Here is a 17,492-nt window from a genome sequence, read left to right as displayed (position 1 = left end):
GTTCTCCCAATTCTAGTGACACCTGTGCCTGCACACCACCTGTGCCCATGGCAGGGTGGTTGGAGACTGCATGATGTTGATGATACTTTGCAACACCAAGTGCTCAGGGATTCTGGGATTGCCCAAGTGGAGAGCAAAACTGAGCTGTGTAAGTCCCTGCTTTTTTTCAGCGCATGCTGCTTCTTCCTTTGTTCCAAGCAAGTCCAGGATTTGGTTTCATGTGTCTTTAAGGTGCTTGGACAGATGAGAGGGAGGGCAGCTGCAGCATAGGGCTCCTGCCCCGTCAGACTCTCTCTCTCTCTCTCTCTCTCTCTCTCTCTCTCTCTCTCTCTCTCTCTCTTTCTCAGGATGGTGCCAGTGCCTCTGCCTTGGGGCACCTGAGTGTGGAAGGCGAGCTCGCCCTCAAGCACGGCCATCCAAGTCAGTCACAGGCACAGGCTGCAGCTGAAGCTGCCAAGCGTTGCTGTGAGGCTGCAAGTGAAGAGAAAGCCATTGTGGCCAACTCTGCTGAAGCCTTTTGCCAAAGCAAAGGCAATTGTGCCCAAAGCCTCCCCCTGTTTGGCACCCGGCTGCTGCGGACGCCTCAGTGCGCAGGTGCTGACGTTGGGGCTGCTGCTGTTCCTGGGCACACTCTGCTGCTGTTTCTGTGGGCTCCAGAGCCGCTTGGGCAGCAGCCACTGGGCAGCCCTGCTGGAGGAGACATCGCCACCCTCCCCATGGTGGCAGCAGCTCTGTGGGCCCCGAGCTCTGTGTCAGGGGGGCCTCAGTCACAGCAGCGTGGCCTGGGCAGCCGCGAGGGCCCGGGCTGGCTGTTAGCCCTGCCTCTGCCCACTGCCCCTTCCTGAAGGCACCCAGTGGCCGTGGCCTGGCAGCACCCCCTGCCCTCCATGTCCCCAGCCAGCCCAGCCTGGGCACCTCGGGCTGTCCCCACCCTCCCGCTGGGGTGGTGTCCCAGCCTCCAGGCCTTCTGCTGCAGGCCTGGGGGACATTTTGGGACAGCACCGGAGCAGCCGGGTGTCAGGGACCAGGCGGCTGCCCGGGGGCTGCTTATGGCCTCTGACACCCAATTCCTCAGGGCTTCCCACCACCCCGGCTCCTCCAGGGCCTTCTGTCCCCTTGGAACCTCCTGCCACCCACTCCCTCACACATCCCCCTCGTGCCTTCCCACTGCCTTGTCCCGTCTGGGCCTCCGCAGCCCCTCATCCCTTCACGGCCTCCCAGCACCCCGTGCCCTCAGGGTCTCCCCCAGCCTGGCCCGGCAGCAGCGCCGCAGCCCCACAGGAGCTCCAGCAGCTCCTCAGCCATCACGGCACCAACACACGGGCAGCAGGACACAGATGGCGCTTCCTGCCTGCCACAGGGCTTGTGGCTTCAGCACAACCACCAAAGGCCAAGGGGCTTCTGGCCATTTCCCCTGCACCACTGCATGCCCTGGCAGGTTGCTGAACACAAGAACCCTTTTCCCTCTCTTCCCCTATGCCCCGCACACCCTGGGCAGCAAAAGAAAGGTCTTGGGACTCTTGTGGTTTATAACATATCCTATATTATTTACATACTAGATGGAAACGAAACAAAGAACAATCTCTATCAAACAAAAACTAACAGATGGCCCATGTGGCCCCAGAAGACAGAGCCTCTCAGCCCTAACATATCCTACATTATTTACATAGTAAAAAGAAGAGAAAAAAGGAAAAGAACAACCCTTATGAAAAAAAAAATCCTGGCTGGCCCATGTGGCCCCAGAAGACAGAGCCTCTCAGGTCAGCTCTGAGTACACCTCCAGCAGCGCAGCCAGCCCAGGCCCGACAGACGAGGCCGTGTCCTCCATGCCCTGAGGATTTGGTCTTGCATCCTCTGGAGAATGGAGTAACGGGCACTCTGGATGGCCCGGAGGACATACAGCGTTTCAAGTGCCAGATCTGACACGGCACCGCTTCTGTCCTCCGTCAGGCGTTCGAGGGCTGCAAGAGAGACGAACAGAGCCACGGTCAGACCCCAGAGCTGTGGGGGCCCATCGAGAGCCCCCTGCCAGGGCCATGCCAGCCGGCTCTTGCCTTGGCCAGGAGGGAGCAGGGACCAAGGGGGTCAGCCCGAAGCTGCTGGCCACAAATGCCCCACGTGGCCCTGAAATCTCACTGTGCTCTGCCCACGCCGTCCCTCATCGGCACAGGGAGCAGAGCCCTCCACAGCCTGGCCAGGGCTTGCAGCTGCCCCCGACAGCCACCACTGTCAGCCTGCTGCCGTGGCTCACCTCTGCACAACACCTGGAGCTCTGCGTGCTGCCCCCTTAGCTGCTCCCCGGCCATCCCTGAGAACACAGAGCCTGTCAGGGTCCCAGCAGCACAGCTCCCTGCCAGCGGCGCTGCCAGCCCTGCGGCCACACGGCCTCCTGCCCCGGCAGGGCTCAGCCCGGGCCCTTACCGCATCCTAACCCAGCCCAAGGGCACGGCTGCCAGAGGCCGGCAGCAGCAGCCCCGAGGGCAGCCGGGGCTCCAGGGCGCCGGGCCCGGGTGCCGCTGCCGGGGCAGCAGCCGGGGCTGGGGCCGAGCTGCGGCGGGGCGGGGAGGGAGCCCGGGCTCGGGACTCACCGATGACCCTGATGGCCGCCGCTCGCAGGGTCTCCTGTGGGTCCTGCAGGTACTGCAGGGCCCGGCGCAGGTGCTCGGCCAAGGGGATCCTGTGGTCTGCCAGCTGGAGAGAGCGGCAGGAGGGAAGGGTTGGCGCGGGCTCTGCCCCTCGGCCGGGCGCTGCTGCCTGCGGCCAGCCCCGGCCTCCCGTGCCCGGCCAGCCCTGAGAAGCCGTGCGGCCCCCGGGTGCAGCAGTGGGCAGGGGCACAGCTGCCAGCCCCACACACTGAGCACCGGGGCCAGGGGGCTTCTCTAGCCTTTGGCTGGCACTTGCAGCCCGCCCTTACCACGAGCTTGGCAAACTTCCACAGCTTCTCCTTCCTCACAGCTTTTTCCAGGTCTGGCCTCTTCAGAAAGCCAGCCGCGCGAAGGAGCGTTGTCCGAGAGGCCTGGGGAGCAGCAGAGAGCCGCAAATGGCCCCTCAAGGCAGGGCTAAGGAGTGTCCCAGTGCCAAGGGCTGGAGGAGGCTGCAGCCTGCAAGCCTGCGTCAGGGCAGGAGGCAGCTGAGCCCCCTGCCAAGGCGCAGCAGCAGCCCAGGAGTCCTCACCTCTGCCACATGCCGATTCTCATCTTGGCAGTGGAAAAAGAGTGGGAGCAGGCTCTGGTACACTCGTTCCTTCAGGGGCTTTCTTCCTTCTTCTTCTGCCGACGACATCATTCTTCGAAGGAGAGACATGGAGAGCAGCTGCACCTGGCTATCAGGCTGTATGAAAGGAAGGAAGGAAAAATGACCTCATCATTGGCTTCTTGTGGCCCACATTGGCGCAGGCCTGCAAATGCACAGGGCACAAAGTGTCCGGGCAGCAGGCAGTGGCCGTGGCTGGGGCACAGAGCCTTACATTGTCCAGGAGTTTCAGGAGCGGCTCAGCCAGCTGCAGGGCCCTGCGCCAGGATATTGGGGTTTCTTCATCCAGGAAAATATAGCTCAGGAGAGCAATGCTCATCCTGGCCACGTCACTGTCCAAGTCCCACAGGAGGTGCACTAGTCTTCCTGTCAGGCTCTGAATTCTTTCGGCCTGTGCAGAACACAAGGGTGTGAAAGCCCGGGCAGCTGCCGCAGGGCCCAGAGGCCAAAGGGCTGTCCCAAAGCACTCGGGCAGCTGAAGCAGGAGGCAGGAGAGCTGCGAGGAGCTGCCTCAGCGCCCAAGGCAAAGGCCAGCCAAGGCCAAGTGACAGCATTGCCCAGCCTCATGCTGCCCACACGGCTTCAGCTGCTGCCCCCTTCTCACCATGGAGGGACGGTCCTTTAGCAGGAGGAGAGCCCTGAGCACCTGGTGATGCATCTCTGTGGAATTGTACCACAGGTACTTATACAAGATCTCCATTAGGCTGTCACCACAGTCACTCAAGTCCAGGCAATCTAGGAGCTGAAAGGCACAGGGCAGTGAGAGGGGAGCTGGCCGGCAGGAGCCTGGAAGTGCGCAGGGCTGGGCCCAGGCAGTAGCACAGGGCGCGGGTGCCGTCCCAGGCAGCTGTGGCTATGCCAGGGGACAGGGCTGGCAGGGAGCTGAGCGAGGTAGTGCTGGCCATCAGGCTCACCTCCACAAGGAATGCCATGGCAGAGACATCCCAGTGTGGCAACGGTTTGCTGAGCACCTCAAGCAGGTAGCTTAAGATGCTTTTGCACAAGTGGGCGGATGCACGGCGCATTACCCTGGAAGGCAGAAAATGGCAGAAAGAGTCTCAGCAAGGGTGCAAAAAACCTCTCCCAGGACTGACTGACACAGTTGTCCTATTGCCCCAGCACCCTGTGAGGGTATTTGGGCCCTTCAGATGTGGCTGCTCCTGGGCACCCTCCTCTCACAGCCTTTTGCAGTCTCCTTGGCCATCCCTCGGTGACGAGGTCCTCAGGCCCATGGCCACGGGGACTGTGGGGGGCATCCCGGGCAGGGGGCACAAACGTCAGAGGCAGTGGGGAGAAGGGGGGCTCACCTGGCCAGCAGACCCACGGCATAGTGGTGGGTGTCAGCACAGAGCAGCGTGTCCCAGCCACGCTTGCGTTCCATTGCCACCACCACATGCTCCAAGTGGAGACTGGAGAGCAGGGCCTTCAGGGTCTGCACTGCAAACCTGTGTGCACAGCAAAGCCCAGGTGACGCTGGGAGCGCTGGCTGTGAGGCTGGGGAAGTGGCAGGGACAGGAGGAGTGGCATACCTGTTGGGGCTGGTGGAGAGGCCGTGTTGCTCCTGGCATTCCTTCCAGAAGGTATGGACGTCCTCTGTCATATACAAAGTACTGAAGTACGTTTGGAAGAGGAGATGCACAAAGAGGCGGGGGAAATAGACTGTGAGGATCTGTGGGCAACAGGGCCCCTGGAGGATCTTCCACATCACCAGAGTTGCCTGCAGAGGACAAAGCAGCCTGAGACAGCGCTCAGTGCCGGGGCGTCCGTGTGGCAGGGCCTGAGCGTGGCAGGGAGAGGCCGGGGCAGACACAGGGGGAGCAGCGGGCCTGGTGGCCCTGAAGCTGCCCCTAGGCCAGGTTTGTGGCCAGTGCCTGAAGCAGGGAGATGCAGTGGGGGAAGGAGGCAACAGAGCTGCTGGAGAGGCGGCCGGCCTTGCGGTGAGCAAAGGCCAGCTCCAGAAACTCACAGTCAGGGAAAAGACAGCCGTCTTGTCCCCATCAGAGGTGCCCAGGTTTTTCTGCGGCCAGCTCCCCACCACATTGATGAGGAGCGGTGTCACTTCCTCTGAAATCCAGGGCGAGAGCAAGATGGTCGTCCACATGGCCATAGCAGCTCTGCGGGGTCAGACACAGCACCGTGGGCTGGGCAGCAGCGGGGAGCTGAGCTGGCCGCCAGCTCTGCCTGTGCCCACTGCCCCTGAGCGGCAGCAGCAGCCAGGCAGCCCAGCCCTGTGGGGACAGGCCCCCGAGGGGCAGGCTGGCAGCACGGCAGCGGGCTCGGGGGCCGACTTTGTAGCAGGGCTGGCAAAGGGAGCAGCCAGAGGGCCCTGGAAGTCTGTGTTGCTCACAGCCCAGGGCCGGGCTGTACAGGGTGATGGGCTGGGGAGCCCTGAGGCCTCGGGGCAGCTGGGCCCCATACCTGTCACACGTTGGGGCCACCCGCAGGAGAGTGATGGCCACATCATCGGGCTCTGCCTCGGCCACTTGCATCAGGGCCCAGTCCATCCTGTGCTCAGCAGCCTCATTGGCCATGAGCCACTGGTGGATGTACCTCACCACGCCGGGCACCTGGAGAAGGCACAGGGAGACTTGGAATGCCAGCAGAGGGAGTCAGCAATGTGCCCAGCTTCTTCCTCAGACAAGTGCTTCTCTTCCAGCACGCTGCCATGGCCTCAAAAGCTCCAAGTGAGCAGCAGGCGTGGCTTGGGAAAGCCAAGCAATTGCTGGAGGATCAAAGGCTGGCCACAGGCTGCTTACTTGCTCTGGATTGAAAAGAGCCGTCTCTACAAGCAGATCCAGCTGGGCAGCGCTGCTCTGTTCTACCAAGACCTCTGAGGATGTCTTGACCTCAGTGTCCATAGGTCTGGTGTCTTCCTTGCCAATTCTCTTGATGTATTGGTAAAGAAACTGTAGGAGAAGGGCAGGAAGGCAGAGAAGTTGCATGGAGTGCTCCAAGTGCGGTGCTGGGCTGAGCAGTGCCAGCAGGCCCAGCGCAGGTGGGGATGGCTGCAGGTACCTGCGCTGCTCTGCGGAAGCGGCCACGGGCGGTGTCCTGCTCTTGTGTGCCGTCCATGGCTGCATCTGGCAAAGAGCAGCCAGAGCTGAGGGGCTGCGGGAGAGGCCGGAGAGCACAGCCCAGCCCTGCGTTCCCCAGGCAGGGACAGTCCCGGGATGCCCCAGGGGATGCAGCACGGCCACTGCTGCGGGGGCAGCCCCAGCCCCTTTTTTGTGCTGTCCATGGGTGTGTCTCCACAGGACAGTGTGGGATGGGATGAGATGGGATGCAATGGGATGGGATGGGGCCAAGATGGCCGCAGGCACCAGCCCTGTGGCCCAGCTCTGCCACTCACCCTCCTCCAGCGGCTGCAACTGCTGCACCTCTTCGGTCTCTGGTGCTGGGGCAGCTCCAGGACCTTCTTCCTCGACCTCCTCTTCCTCCTCCTCCACCCAGGCCTGTTTGGGCACTCTTGGGGGTCGCTGCTCCAAATCTTCCAGACTCTCCAATCCTTTCCATAGGAACAGCACCAGGGGATGGCATGGCATGTAATGGGATGGGGCCAAGCTGGCAACAGGCACTAGCCCTAAGGCTGAGCTCTGCAACTCACCCTCCTGTGGTGCCTGGAACTCCTGCACCTCTTCAGACTCCTGTGCCAGGACAGCTCCAGAGCCTTCTTCTTCCTGCTCCTCAAGCCAGGCCAACTTGGGCACTCTTGGGGGTCGCTGCTCCATGGCAGTGACTGGATTTATGGCTGCTTGCAGGAGAGATGGCTCGGAAAAACTCAGTGTCAGCAAGTCCTGCAGTTGTGCCTGGAAGGCACCTGCAAGACTCAAGTCCTGGCAAGATTGCAAGACAGCGAGTCCTGCACTTGGGTGTTGAGGGCCCCTGCCACAAGGACAGGAGGCTCCTCGACAGGGATTGTGGTCTGGTCTCAAGGGCAGAGACTGCAGGGATGGGCGACACGTCGGAAAAGCTCCGACGGTCACCAAGTCCCACGGTCTGCCCTCAAGAGAACCTTAAGAAGGAAGGCTCAGCAAGGCCACAGGTCAGCAAGACCTGTGGTCTGGCCTCGAGGTCACCTGTAGTAATAGTGCTTCAGAAAAGCTCCAGGTCCGACACAAAGGAGTGCGCTGTGCGGGGGCTCCTCACAGCACCGCTCTGGCGCGTCCTGACCCGTCGCGTGCACCGAGCACTGTGGCGTGGCCCTGTCACCGCCAGCTCCTATGGCAGCACATGTCACAAAGGGCCCTTTGACATCTGCTCCCGTTGCCACCATCCCACGGTGACCGTGCTGCAGCGTGTCACAAAGGGCCCTTGCACACCCTGCCCTCCGCCCTGGGGCCGCCCCCATCCCCCCCCCAAGTGGCCCAGCTTGGAAGGAATCCCTTGCCCAAAGTGTCTAAGACAGCCTGACGGGATCTTTAGGAACAGCTTGTTAGAAATGAAATGGAGGCAAATTTATCAATAAGAATTTTATTGAAAACTTTGTAAAATTTACTCATGCAAATGTCTCAGTGTTGAGAGACAGGTGTCTGCTAGGGAGGGCAGGAGCCTCCCTTGGAATGAAAAATGTAGACCCCCTCCCTCCGAATTATGATAATCTTGAAATCAAGGGGCTCTCAGGCAGAGATCTGGGGATAGGAATAACAGTTTTTTACTAATATTTATACCCAGGCAAACAAACAACAATAACTACAGCGTTAGCAAGAAAACAGAGCCAGGGACCCCGTGACAGCTTTCTGGGCTGAGACGGGAAAGGATGGAGGAGAGGCTTTGTTTCACAAACCCCCTCGGGTTGGCAGTCAGTGCTGGTGCTCCTGCAGGGCTCTGAGGAACACTCAGCTGGAACAGCAGGGATGAGCTGAGATCCCGGGCCAGTGGCTGAGGTGGATCAGCAGCTCCGTGGCGGTGGCTGGCAGTGCCACACGTCCCGGCAGGACAGGGGGTGCGAGGCCACCAATGAAGAGGGAAGAAGGAGAAGAAGCAGCAGCTCCATCTGGGTGATGGCGAAATTCCCTTCTCCCCACCACAACAGCTCTGCACCCAAAGTGTTCTTCTCCGAAGCTGAAGAAGCCACCAAACTGTCCCCACCCTCCCCTTTTCCTGCCCCCTTCCCCCCCTGGGCCCAGCCAAACTCTTTATCTTTCCTCAAGCACCCACCAGGTACCCGCAGTTAAGTTTTCCCTGCAAGTCATGAGTAAAAATTCCACAGGCAAGCCAGAACTAAATAGAAAATAAAGGACACCTAACCCCCAACACCTGTAAGTTGTATCTTGAGAGTCAGCCAGGATCTTTGTTTGCCAGAAACACCTCTGAAGTTTAATCAAGGCATTAGTAATCAAAATTATTTTGAAAATTTAAAGATCAAAGTAGCCAAAATACTCAATGTAACTAATTGCTGGGTATGTTCTCAGCTCAGGTTGGGAGGAATGGGGTTCCCTCGGAGGGCTCACCCTGTGGGGTGGCCAAAACTCTGTCAATGGGCTCTGACTTGTAACGGATCCAGTTCAGGGACACTGACAGAAAACTGTGCTGTGGAACACAGGAATGCAATTATCAGTTTTACAGGATTGACTGAGATTTCCCTTCCGAAGAAACCAAGCCCTGTTCTAGTTGGAGACCACAATGTGAAAGGATTTCTGTGCTTTACCATCACAAGCCTACTCATCCTTTTTCCTCACCCTCATTCACGTTAGGAACAATAATTCTGTTGTCCATGGAGCTGGCACCTTTTGAATTCCAGAATAATGTCCCCAAGGTCCTTTGCTGTTCAGCTTTACCGCACTGTCTGTGGCTAACAAGGCTTGCTGGGGTCCTTTCCCCTTCGGCTGGAGAGGTGCTGGGTCCCAGTCCCTGAGGGACAGCCAGGCTCCTGTCTGGAATTGGTGTGGAAGTCCCTCAGGGTCACATCAGCCTTCACATGGAGCCCCATGGATCTGAGCATTTTCCAAAGGGGCCGTTGGGGCAAACAGGGAGATTTGGTCTGGCAGGGTCTGTAAAACAATATCCCATCCCATCGACTTGTTCTGGCAGAGAACACTTGGCTGCAGGGACATATTCCCATTGTTCCTGCCCAGGTCTCAGGATTCCAACAGTGTTGTCTTTGCCCAGAGCTGTTCCTTCAGCTGGCTTGGGAGGGCCATTTGGCCTCTGGACCCACACTCTGGCTCCTTTATTAGGACTGCTGGGTCCAAACTCTTTTTATCCACAAATGGAGGCAATTTGAAGGTGTTATAAATGCAAAGGCAATTTCGGGTTATATAAAAGAGAAAATTTATTATCAAACAATAATAAATTCGAACAAAGAGAAAAAAAAAACCACAATAAAATAAGCAGCGCAGCGCTGGGTGGACAGGGTCTATACGCAAGGTATAGATGCTCCCAAATCCACGCCTGAGAGTCCTTTGGCCTGGGTTTTTATAGGAAGTTTGTGTCCTGAGGCCAAATTCCAAGCAGGCACCCTTTGCTAAGAGGTTCTTGATTGTTCGAAGAATAGATTTCCTGGCACTGGGGAATAGAGTCAATAGACGTTGGGCAGAGGCTCCTCATATGTAAAGAGGTCCAGGATGTCTTTTTGATATCATTTTGGTCCGGGCCATTAGGGTGGAGTGGTGGCACCCATCCTGGAGCCGATGGCTATCTCGGCTGGCTCCTCTTCCTTTGTCTAGTTTCTCCATTTCTCCAGCACAGGTGGTCAGGGCGGAGATGCTCGGGCTCGGCGATATCTCGTCCGGGCCCGTTCCTTTGTTTGTTCGATGGCCCGTGTCCTGCCCATTCTTTCGGCGCTGATGTGCCTGCTTGCAATTGTTATCTGGGTGCTTGGCTGCAATCTGTTGCTTTGGAAGAGAAATCCTGCCTCGACCTGGAGGAGGATTTCTCATTCCATATTTTCATCATTTACAATTACATATACTTTATTTAAACCTTTTCTTTCGAATTTTTATTCATCCAATTCTTTATTACAGTCCCCCACCTAATAATTTGACCACATTAAAAATTCGTATTATTTTATTCAATCTTACAGAGGGATGAGTGTGAGATTAACCACATTCACTTTTCTCCCAGTCTGATATTTTGCTTTTAGGATTTAACTCGTCTTCATCTCTGGAGAAACAGAATACTTGGTCAAATTGTAAACATACCCGGTCAACTTCACTTTTTAACAAATCTAAAATTATTGGTTCATTATTGAAGGAAGCTTTTGTTTCATGTTTTAAATTTCTATCTTCTTAATACATTTTTCCACTTATAGTACACGTTTTCAAGTTCGCTTTATTGTAACATAGGATTGATTTTGTAATATGCTACAAAGGTGGATTGTCTTTTTCTTCTGATCTAGATGGTTTTATTACATTGACTATAAATTGAAATCGGAGGAATCCCTCCCACTTCTCTCTTGTACCTGAAGTGGGTAGTTTTGATCTTTTGTCTTTCAGGAGTTTGAAACTGCCCGTCTTTAAAACTTGCCTTTGAGCAGTAACACCAGACCTCCCCCTTTAATTTACAGATCTTATACTGAGTGCCGTTGGAAAAACACATCCCCTTCTGCAGTTCTGGAGGACAGTCAATCTTTCGTCCGGTTTCTGTGGCAGTCTGACACTGCTCACACTTCCCCAGGGGACTCTCCCCCTGGAGGTACCTCGGGACTCGTTCCCTCGGCCAAGCACACGGCTAGGTTCAGGACTATCAGGATTCCCCACCATTGCATCTCTCTGCCTTGCCCTTCGCCCGTATAGGAACATACGGCGGGGATTACCATCTTCTCGGCAGCAGGGACTGTCTTCAGGGGCCCTTGTAGTCCTTAAGGCGTACCTTCTTTTGAAAGTAGCCCACCGAGACAATTTAGTTGGGTCTGTCCTACACAGTACTTTAAACTTTAATTGTTTTTCGGCACTCGATTTCTAAAGCCTTGGCTTTGGAATCTAACTGGCCTCTTAACCCCTTTTGGAACAATAGGAACCACTCAGGAGAGTTTAGTTCCAAGGACCCCGCCCGGGTGGCAAGTGTTAAGAAACGGCTAGTCTCCTCCTGTTCTTTCTCTAGACACTTTGTGCACAATCCTTTAGGTTTGTACCCTCTTAAACAGTGGGCTACCCAAATCTGTTTACAATAAGCACACTCGAAGTGGATAAATGGAAAACAATTACAATCAGGATTAATACAACTTATCTGGTCGTCACTTGTCATTTGTGATGACGCCGGCGTTTGATTTTCAGCTCTCTCGGAGGTGTGGTGACTTTCCCCTCGGAGGAGTTGTAATCCGTTACTTTTTTCACTCGAGGTGAGTGTGTCCAGTTCTTTTCTGCAGTCCGGACAGCTGTGTCTGTGGTCAGGAGGACGAGAAACGGTCCTTCCCAGTGAGGGTTGAGGGGGAGCTCTTTCTAAGCTTTGATCAGGACTTTATCCCCAGGCTGCATTTGGTGTATGGCAAATCCCAGTGTTGTGCTTTGGGGAATCAGTCCTCTTTTCTGCAGACTGGTTAACAAAGCCGCTCGTTTTTCCTCTTTGTCTGCCAGGTTGTTACTTCGGGTGTGGAACTGCCATCCTGTTTGGTGTCCTTTTACATGGACAACTGATATTTCCTTTGGTTCTCTGACAGCCTGTAGAATTTGTCGAATGATTTCCCTATGGATTAACTCTTTTTTTTTTCGTATTTATCAGACTTCTTTTTCTCAAATTTTCTTAAAAGTATGTACTACCTTAAAAGCATACCGCGAATTTGTATAGATGATCCCCCTCTTTCTTTTCAACCCCTGGAGGGCTCTCAGGAGAGCATAAAGCTCGCAAGCTTGTGCAGACCAGCTTGCTTTCAGGGGGCCTGATTTCACAATGCTTCCTGATATGCCATTTACTCTAGCATATCCTGACTTTCTTTTTCTCTCAACAACTTTCGAGGATCTTTCTATAAACTACTTTTCTCCTTTTTCTAACTCCTGATTTTCTAAATCTGGTTTAACTTTAGTTTGCAATTCCACAGTTTCAATGCAATTGTGTAATAGTTTCTCTGTTGGTTCCCCAAACAGGAACTGCGCAGGATTCTGCGCAGTAGTGGTTCTTAATTCTAAACTAGGCGAGCTGATTAAGATGGCTTCATATTTCAGAAGCCTCAAATCAGTCAACCACTTTTCCGCTTTTTGTTGTAAGATATTTCTTACATCATGTAGACTATCAAGGGAGCTCTGAAAGTTACCCCTTTTTTTTTTTTTCTTCTCTTACTAATAAAGCCACTGCCACAATTGCTTGCAAACAAGTAGGCCAACCCCGACTAACCGAGTCTAAAAATTTTGAGAGAAACCTTATGGGCTTCTTTTTTCTGCCCACTCTTGGGTCAGAACTCCTTGTGCTGCTTGTCTATTCACATCTACGAATAATTGAAATTCTTATTGGTATCCAGTAAAGTTAGTACGGGGGCAGTTATGAGTGCATCTGTAAGAGACGCTTTCTGGGGACGGTCAGAGACACGGCAAAGACCTCTATAATCGAGTTAAGTGTTAGAAGTTTATTTCAGGGCGTGGGGTAGAGAGGTAGAGAGAGAGAGCAAGAGAGGGCAAGAGAGAGAGCGCAAGAGAGACGGAAAAAAAGAGCAAGCAAGAGAAAAAAAGAGACCGAGCTCTTCTATACCACTACTTATATAACCTATACCTTTGAATATTCTATTCCTTTTCTAACCAATCTTTCTAAGTATACTAATATAGTAACATTTGTGTACAACCTATAGAAATCGCTATTTTTGCATATTTTTAGTTATCTCAGGGTCCTTCAGACCTTTCCTTATAAGGCTGGGATGAGGGGCCTCAGCTTGGTTTTATTGCAGGAAAGAATGTGTTCTGGCATACCAGCCCGGTTGGTTTCTTTGAATTATTCAAACCGTGCTATCATTTGTATTTCTTCCTTAGCCTTTCTGGCTACAAAGTCATATTTATAATTTCTTTCTAATTCTACCTTCCCAACATCTCCCCCGTTTTGTCTATGAATAACTAAGATATTAGATACGGTTCTACTCATTAGTTTCTGCATGCATTGGAGTATACAAGGTATAGCTATTAAAACTACAATTATCACTATACAGATTAAAACAAAAAGATAAAAACAACATGCACTTGGGTAAACGACAGAACTCCATTTTTTTTTTTTCTTGAGCTGCTTCTGGTAGATCACTTTCTTCTTGAAGATTCTGCGTAGATCAGGCTTGGGCGTCTGCTTCTTGGCTCTTTTTTGCAGGGTCACTGGCTGGTGTGGAGGTTTCAGCAGACTTCGATGTGCAGTAGGGTTTTAGTGAGCTTTTGATCTCGTGCCTCTGCTTGAGCCGCGATTACTGCAGCTTGTGATGTTTGTGCTAAAAGAGCTTTTTCCAGCTTCTCCCCTAAGGTTCTCCCCAATTCAGTTGCTTGAATTGCTGCTACATGTTGTGGACTTCCTATTTTGTTACAAGCGTCTATCATTTCTGGCACTGTTGGCTTTTCTTTTCCCAGGGCTTTGATCACCTTCTTACATTCGGCATTAGCATTATTTTCGATAATGTCCCGTATCATAATTGGACGGGCTATATCATCACCACACTGGCGTTCAGCAGCTTGAATTATACGATCCACAAATGTTGTGAATGGCCCAGAGGCTTCTTGGCTAATAAGGTTATAAGCTTTTTCAAAAGTTCCGGCAGGCTGAATTTGCAAGAAGGCTCGCCATGCCATTTTTTTGATGTCATCTAATGCTACCCTAGGCAAGTTTATCTGATTTTCATTTCGGTCATCTGGAGGTTCACCTGTGAGCTTTGACAGGGTGAGAGCACGCAAATCTGGATCATTACTACGTCTATAATTGTCCAATACATTTCTGAGTAGTCTCTTCCATTTCAATTCCCATAGCATAAATTGCGAATCTGTAAGGGTGATGCTAGCAAGATGTTTGCAGTCATTGGGCGTGAGAGTATGCTCTTCTAGTGTACTTTTCAGCAGTTGTTTAAAATATGGAGAGCAAATGCCACTGTCCTTTATCGCTTTTCGCAGTTCTTTTATCTCCTGGGGTGAAATAGCTGTCCATGTTCTTGGACCGCCCGCCTGCTGACTAAATAACACCGGCATTGCTAGGGGGTTTATGTTTTCTTCTTTGCAAATTTGTCTTTTGACTTCCAGCCAGTTTGTAAGTTGGCTATCATCATAACATTCTTGGGAATTTATGTGTAGTGGAGCTTCGAATTTTACAATCTCACTTTGAAGTGGTAAAGTCAGGGGATTAGCTGTTGCATGCATAGAATAGTTCACTGTCTCTCCTGTATTTATTAATGCAGATACTGTGTTAGAAATTCCCCCTTCCTTTTGTACCTTTTGTGTAGCCAGGTGTAGCGGCGGCCTTGTAGTTGTAGTGTCGGCTGACAGTAGCTGCGATAGGGGACGGTCAGGGGGCAGAACGGGATGCTGCACTTGCGGATAAGCCTCTGGGAGCTGCGGCACGGCCGAGGGCAGGGAAGCAGGTTTCGGTTGTTCGCGGTTATAATGCGCGGGGGCATCTGACAGCGAAGCGGCAGTTCTTGGTGATATTACAGCCGGGTCTGGTAGAGGATCGGGGGAATACACAGGACCAGACGCTGGCGGGAGTAGCGCGGTGTTTTGTGACCGTGTGGAAACATGTGGCTGACACTGCGTTTGTGTAAGTTCCGGTCCAGGGTCAGTGGTGGCGGCCCTTGTGGCAGGCAGAACCGGGACCTGCTGCGGCTCGGGACCGCGTGGCCAGAGAGAAACAGCAGAAGGAGCTGAGGGGGCCGGGGTGGACCGGGCAGCGGAGGCTGGAACGTCTGCGGGCCGCGGCAAAACGGGAGGTGGAGAAAAATGAAACAACGAGATGTTCGAGGCAGCAGTGGTCTGTGTCGGCTCAGGGGCCGAGGTGTGACCCGCTGCTGACGGCGGGGCTGACTCAGCGGTGACAGGAGGTAGTGGAGGAGTTAGGGAAGAGGCTGCAGTGTGGTTTTGTAGCGCAGATAGAATATAAGCGGTAGCCGCGATGACGGCCGCAGGGTGCAGCGGGGGAGGAGCGGGAGATTCTCCGGTGGGGAGGAGGGGTGGTGGAGTTGAGGCGACAGCACCGACGGGGGGAGGAGCCACGATGACATCGCTGGGCGGAGGCGCAGGGGCGGAGTCAAGGGGCGGGGTCGCACCGGTGACGGGAGCGGGAGGGGCGGGGTGCACCGCAAGGGCAGAGCCGGGGGTGGGCAGCGCGGGGGTTGTGACAGCGGAGACGGGGTTTCTTGAGGGAACGGGGAGCTCGCCGCTTGCCACACTGGGGGCGGGAACAGTATCGGGAGGGGGAGGGGGAGCAGGGGCGGGGGCCGCAGGGTCTGCCGAGGGGGATGGGGTCACCGGAACAGATTGCGAAATCACGGGGGCTGGGGGGGGTGGGGAAGGGACGCGCGAAACTGCGGATGCCGGAGTCACTGAGTTTCGGGGGGCCGGAACGGGCCTGGCCACGTTTCGGGTCTCCGTGGCCAGGGACAAACGCATAGTAGGGACTGGATCCGACGCAACAGCCACTGATGGTTGTTGCTTATTATGAAAGAGTTCTACGAGAGTTCTACACGCTGGGACCAGCTGTGCGGCTGTCATATCGCGGTGTGAGATATTATTAAAGAGTTTAATACCGACCGTGTCCCAAAAATCTCTAGTAAATACAGCTGAACGGTCAGCGTTGGGGAAGTTAAGTAGAGTCCATTCTAAAAGATCTTTTAGCTCTTGTTTCGGTAAATTATTGGACTCAGAGCGTAATAAATGTTTTAGTCGCTTATAGAGGTCTCTGTCGTGAATAGAGTAAGATTGTCCCATGATTAAAACTTGTGCGCACTAACCTCAGTACCGGAGAAAACAGCGTATCCAATCCCAGCTTCTCGTGGGGGCTGGCCAGGCTCCCCTGCTGCGGCTCCAGACGCTGCTTTTCGGGTTCCTTCACCAAGCTCCGCTTCTAGCTGTTGCTTTGCAACACTGCAGCGAGCTCAGAACCCCTTTCCAGCACAGCACCAAGCGGTGCCAGGCACCTCGCTGTGCTCCACTCCCGGGCTGAGTCTCCCAGAGCTCCAAAAGACACCGATCCTCAGCGTCTCTGGACTCAGGAACTCCCCTTGCAACTTTAAAGAGCTTCGGCCCAACTCGCTCGCCAATTGGTACTGGCTCGCCAATCTGTAGGAGACGCTTTCTGGGGACGGTCAGAGACACGGCAAAGACCTCTATAATCAAGTTAAGTGTTAGAAGTTTATTTCAGGGCGTGGGGTAGAGAGGTAGAGAGAGAGAGCAAGAGAGGGCAAGAGAGAGAGCGCAAAAGAGACGGAAAAAAAGAGCAAGCAAGAGAAAAAAGGGACCGAGCTCTTCTATACCACTACTTATATAACCTATACCTTTGAATATTCTATTCCTTTTCTAACCAATCTTTCTAAGTATACTAATATAGTAACATTTGTGTACAACCTATAGAAATCGCTATTTTTGCATATTTTTAGTTATCTCAGGGTCCTTCAGACCTTTCCTTATAAGGCTGGGATGAGGGGCCTCAGCTTGGTTTTATTGCAGGAAAGAATGTGTTCTGGCATACCAGCCCGGTTGGTTTCTTTGAATTATTCAAACCGTGCTATCATTTGTATTTCTTCCTTAGCCTTTCTGGCTACAAAGTCATATTTATAATTTCTTTCTAATTCTACCTTCCCAACAGCATCCTTTAATTTCTGAAAATTAAATTCATTTTGCTCAGTCTATTTCAACTTATCAGTGTTTAACCTTTCATACAGAAATTTTACTTTTTCACTAAATCCTTTAATTCATTGTCTGCAATATCTCAGGAGCCCCAAAAATTGTCTTATCTGTCTTTTTTGTTTTTGGGGCAGGGAGTGCAAGAATCCCTGCTACTCTCTCAGGGTCTAATTTCTTTTTCCCTTGAGATATCCAATGACCAAGGTATTTTACTTCGGGCTCTGTGAATTGCAATTTGGATTTAGATACTTTTAACCCCTTCCGTCTCAAGAAATTCAGTAAAGAAATCGTGCTTTTCTTCACCTTTTCTTCCGTCGTTCCGGCAATTAACAAGTCATCTACATATTGTAACAATTTTGTCCCCTCCTCTGGAATGAATTGGGTGAGTAGTTGTTCCAGAGCTTGTCTGAACAGATTTGGGGATTCTACAAACCCCTGCGGGAGGACCGTCCACCTCAGCTGTTGCTTTCGGTTTGTGTCCGGGTCCTCCCACTGAAAGGCGAAGAAATTTCTACT

The 17,492-nt window shown here is 53.3% G+C and overlaps 2 protein-coding genes across 3 annotated transcripts in view; one reads left to right on the top strand and one right to left on the bottom strand.

Annotated features, from left to right (window-relative positions):
- LOC147646466 (maestro heat-like repeat-containing protein family member 7) overlaps positions 1-17,492 on the top strand; it is a 321,428-nt gene that overhangs the window by 48,088 nt on the left and 255,848 nt on the right. The window lies entirely within an intron of this gene.
- LOC147646474 (maestro heat-like repeat-containing protein family member 6) lies at positions 1,524-15,743 on the bottom strand. Its single transcript, XM_086873384.1, has 17 exons — positions 15,329-15,743; positions 14,571-14,627; positions 6,602-6,757; positions 6,268-6,332; positions 6,009-6,158; positions 5,671-5,819; positions 5,219-5,366; positions 4,782-4,969; positions 4,560-4,697; positions 4,167-4,281; positions 3,857-3,994; positions 3,467-3,643; positions 3,175-3,330; positions 2,915-3,016; positions 2,589-2,691; positions 2,252-2,308; positions 1,524-1,961 (listed from the first exon to the last, which is right to left on the bottom strand). The coding sequence occupies exons 1-17, from the start codon at positions 15,741-15,743 to the stop codon at positions 1,762-1,764; spliced, it is 2,514 nt and encodes an 837-aa protein (XP_086729510.1). The 3' UTR covers positions 1,524-1,761.

Source organism: Cyanistes caeruleus, unplaced genomic scaffold (assembly GCF_971803275.1).
Source record: "Cyanistes caeruleus unplaced genomic scaffold, bCyaCae1.hap1.1 HAP1_SCAFFOLD_96, whole genome shotgun sequence".
In the NCBI taxonomy this organism is placed as follows: Eukaryota; Metazoa; Chordata; class Aves; order Passeriformes; family Paridae; genus Cyanistes; species Cyanistes caeruleus.
The sequence above is the reverse complement of the archived record's forward strand: the minus strand, read 5'-3'. Positions and strand labels throughout refer to the sequence as shown.

What these genes read in the sequence shown, in the direction of transcription:
- LOC147646474 (XM_086873384.1), bottom strand. Translation starts at nt 15,743, where the DNA reads ATGCGTTTGTCCCTGGCCACGGAGACCCGAAACGTGGCCAGGCCCGTT. An exon ending in GCTTCCGCAGAGCAGCGCAG is followed by an intron (nt 6,159 to 6,267) that starts GTACCTGCAGCC and finishes CTTCTCCTACAG; the next exon opens with TTTCTTTACCAATACATCAA. An exon ending in TCCTGAAACTCCTGGACAAT is followed by an intron (nt 3,331 to 3,466) that starts GTAAGGCTCTGT and finishes CCTTTCATACAG; the next exon opens with CCTGATAGCCAGGTGCAGCT.